This window comes from Nannospalax galili, unplaced genomic scaffold, assembly GCF_000622305.1.
Source record: "Nannospalax galili isolate Female #2095 unplaced genomic scaffold, S.galili_v1.0 scaffold1400, whole genome shotgun sequence".
In the NCBI taxonomy this organism is placed as follows: Eukaryota; Metazoa; Chordata; class Mammalia; order Rodentia; family Spalacidae; genus Nannospalax; species Nannospalax galili.
This window is the reverse complement of record NW_008345995.1, coordinates 56,012-59,720: the sequence shown is the minus strand read 5'-3', so window position 1 is coordinate 59,720 and position 3,709 is coordinate 56,012. Positions and strand designations below refer to the sequence as shown.

The following is a 3,709-nucleotide window of genomic DNA, read 5'->3' as shown; positions in this document are numbered from 1 at the left end:
GTAGATTTTTTTCTGAGTCTCTGTTACTTCACTTAGTATAACAGTTTCTAGTTCCATCCATTTACCTACAAATTTCATGATTTCATCTTTCTTTACTGCTGAGTAAAACATAGTATAAAAGAACCACATTTTCATTGAGCCACTTTTATGTGGGGGATGGGACTGTCACATGTTTATAGAGTTGTGGTTAGAAAATTTTATCTGTGTACAGAGGCAAAATGTTCTGAAAGCATGCGCTGCTTATACACATTTTCTCTTTCTTTCTTCCTCAGAAAAAACATAGAACCCATTTCACTGTGTTTGTTCCACCCTTCTGTGATCATCCATTGCCAGTTTGATGATTGAAATGTGTCTCTCTCAGCCTCAGAGCTCTCCCACATCAGATTCCACCAACCACAATGCCACTTTCCCTTGATATTTTCCCAAGTAGCTCTGCGCCCTGCACGTGCTCCAGTAGAACCATCATCTCCTAGTTCATCTTCGATCATATGTCTGCCTTTCTTCTGGATGAGTGCAGAGACATTCCTGTGTACGTTTTCATGTTTGTAATCCAGGGTTACAGCCTGGTGTTCAGCATTTCCTGTCGTGAGTGCTCATCTGGTTCCACTTGTGAGTGAATGTCACTAGAGCAGAGGGATCAACTCCAGTGTTAGCTGACAGCAGGACAAAGCTAACATGAAGAAATGCCCCATACGTCTGGGGACTAGAGGCAGCTTTTTGGTGATGCATATGGTTGTGGGATCTGAAAAGTTACTCAGTTCTCCCAGATGATATAAAAACAAAGTACATTTAGAATTCTTTTAGGTGGTTATAGAATTATCAAACTGTAGCTTGAAAGAAAAAAAAAACCATGTGATTTTAACAACAAATGAATTATACAGGCATTTCAGAGTTGCTAGTTGCTTTAAGAGCCATAACTGGCTACTGGGCAGACATAATGTTGATTGGCTGGACTTTGTTGAGATCCATCGTTCACATAGGGTTCTTCTCCCTTGAGCAGCTTTAAAGGCTAATAATCCTCAGTGCGTGAACTGTGGTGTGTCTGCTTTGTATGTATGTGTAGATGAATTTTTATGCTAATGGATTTAAAATTTCCCTAAAGCTTATCTAGCCAATGTAAAATTTTTACATGTTATCCCTTAACTTTACATTGAGAAACAGATGTCTTTAAAGGAGGAGTTAAGGATTGATGTCCTGTGTGTTGAGGGTACTCTAGTCTTGTCCTTGTAGTGATAAGAATTATAAGGCTAGTTATGAATTGAATTTATTTACTTGTTTTCCTGTTAGAGTCTTGAGAGACACATGAAGACAGGGATTTTCTTTGTTCCTTCAGAAGGTTTTCATTTTGTTTTGTTTTGTTTTCGTTTATTGATGCTTCCCATTGTACTCCAGGTTTGACTTCTCGGATTCTTCAGCTCTTAGGCAGAAGAAAAGAACTTGACTATTTTACTTCCTGCCTCCTTTTGGTAATTTAGATTCTTCTAAATTCAAGAGTATCTTTTCCTGTGAAATTAATTCTTCTTATGTATCATGCAGGTACTATTCAGTTCTCTATCCCCTGGAAAGAAAAATATCTGATGCCAAGTCTCGGGAACTGGTGATGTACATCTGGGCTCACGCAGTGGTGGCCAGTGTTCCTGTGTTTGCGGTGACTAATGTGGCTGACATCTATGCCATGTCTACCTGTACCGAAGTCTGGAGCAACTCTTTGGGCCACCTGGTATACGTTCTGATTTATAATGTCACTACGGTCATCGTGCCTGTGGCTGTGGTGTTCCTCTTCCTGATTCTGATCCGGCGGGCCCTGAGTGCCAGCCAGAAGAAGAAAGTCATCATTGCTGCGCTGAGGACCCCACAGAACACCATCTCCATCCCCTATGCCTCTCAGCGGGAGGCTGAGCTACACGCCACCCTGCTCTCCATGGTGACAGTTTTCATCCTCTGCAGTGTGCCCTATGCCACACTGGTCGTCTACCAGACTGTGCTCAATGTCCCTGACACTTCGGTATTCTTGCTGCTCACTGCCATTTGGCTTCCCAAAGTCTCCCTGCTGGCAAACCCTGTGCTCTTTCTAACTGTGAACAAATCAGTACGCAAATGCTTGGTAGGGACCCTGGTACAGCTGCACCACCGGTACAGTCGCCGTAATGTGGTTAGTACTGGGAGTGGGGTGGCTGAGGCCAGCCTGGAGCCCAGCATGCGCTCCAGCAGTCAGCTCCTGGAGATGTTCCACATTGGGCAGCAGCAGATCTTTAAGCCCTCAGAGGATGAGGAAGAAAGTGAGGCCAAGTATCTTGGCTCAGCTGATTTCCAGGCCAAGGAGGCACTTACCTCCTGCCTGGAGGGAGAACAGGGGCCACAGCTTGCACCCCCTGCACCACCCCCAGGCACAGTGGACTCTATATCCCAGGTGGCTCCAGCAGCCCCTGTGGAACCTGGGACATTCCCTGACAAGTATTCTCTGCAGTTTGGCTTTGGGCCTTTTGAGTTGCCCCCTCAGTGGCTCTCAGAGACCCGCAACAGCAAAAAGAGGCTACTTCCTCCCCTGGGCAATACCCCAGAAGAGCTTATCCAGACAAAGGTGCCCAAGGTAGGCAGGGTAGAGCGGAAGATGAGCAGAAACAATAAAGTGAGCATTTTTCCAAAGGTAGATTCCTAGCAAGGATTATAAGTTCTCAGGAGCCACAGGGAACTTATATATTCCTGCCCTCCCTTCACACTGGCCACAAGCCACCCATAGGGTGATTCCTCCTATATGGGGCAGATGCTTCTGAAGGAAAGGGAAGTTGATATAAAACAAATGTCCTCTTTATTGAGGGAATACACACACACACACACACACACACACACACACACACACACACACACACATATCTGTCTCAGTGATCCATGTCCTTTATCAAGCTCATCTTTCTTTCTGTAATGAAAGCTGGGAAGCTTGGAACAGGTCTTAGGATATGCCATGCACGTTTTCTGGGGATTCCTCCTTTCCCTGGGCTCAGCAGAGAACTCAAAGGGAACAGGTGCTCTGAAGAAGCCCACGATAATTATGAACTGCAGTAGCCACAGAGAAGATGCTGAATTGACTAAGTGAATAAGACAACTAGAGAAAGCATGTGCATTAAGAGGGAAGGGTCATGGAGTCTGATGCTGTTTCCTGAGAAGCCTCAATCATCTGACTTACCATTTTCCACAATACCTTTCTGTTAGGGTTCCAAATAGCAGCAGTTTCCCCTCTCCCCAACAGGGACCTCACCTTGACCTTTGGAGTCAAGGGAAACAAACTCTGCTGAGAAGCAGCCTGCCTCTCCTCTGATCTCCAAAGATAAGATAAGCAGATTCTACCTGTTAACCAGAGATTTTAGAAGCTGTTTATCACAACAAGCTTTTCTCTTATCTTAAGAGAGAAAAAGTAAACACTTCCAGACCCTAATCCCACCTGGCAGACTGAATGGAGCCAGGCTTTTCCTGCTTCCCCCTCCCTGATTTCTCCCCCAAACATTCCCCTCTTCCACACCCTAAAGCCCCCATATATAAAGTCCCAGCTCACAACCCGTGGGCGGACATCTTTCCCTGACATATTTCCCTTCCCTGACATCCTTCCCTTCCCTTCCCTTCCCTTCCCTTCCCTTCCATACCCTTCCCTTCCATCTTTCCCTTCGCTGACATTTTTCCCTTCCCTGAGGGAAATGTGTCCTGTGCAAAATAA

The 3,709-nt window shown here is 45.3% G+C and overlaps 1 protein-coding gene across 6 annotated transcripts in view; it reads left to right on the top strand.

The window, feature by feature from the left end:
* Nucleotides 1–3,327, top strand: part of Gpr176 (G protein-coupled receptor 176) — a 162,567-nt gene extending 159,240 nt beyond the window's left edge. For all 6 annotated transcript variants that reach the window (XM_029567914.1, XM_008842306.3, XM_029567912.1 and 3 more), the window contains one exon: nt 1,537–3,327. In XM_029567914.1, the coding sequence (XP_029423774.1) occupies nt 1,537–2,659 (1,123 nt within the window). In that variant the 3' untranslated portion in view covers nt 2,660–3,327. The remainder of the gene's footprint in view (nt 1–1,536) is intronic.
* Nucleotides 3,328–3,709: the final 382 nt, after the last annotated feature.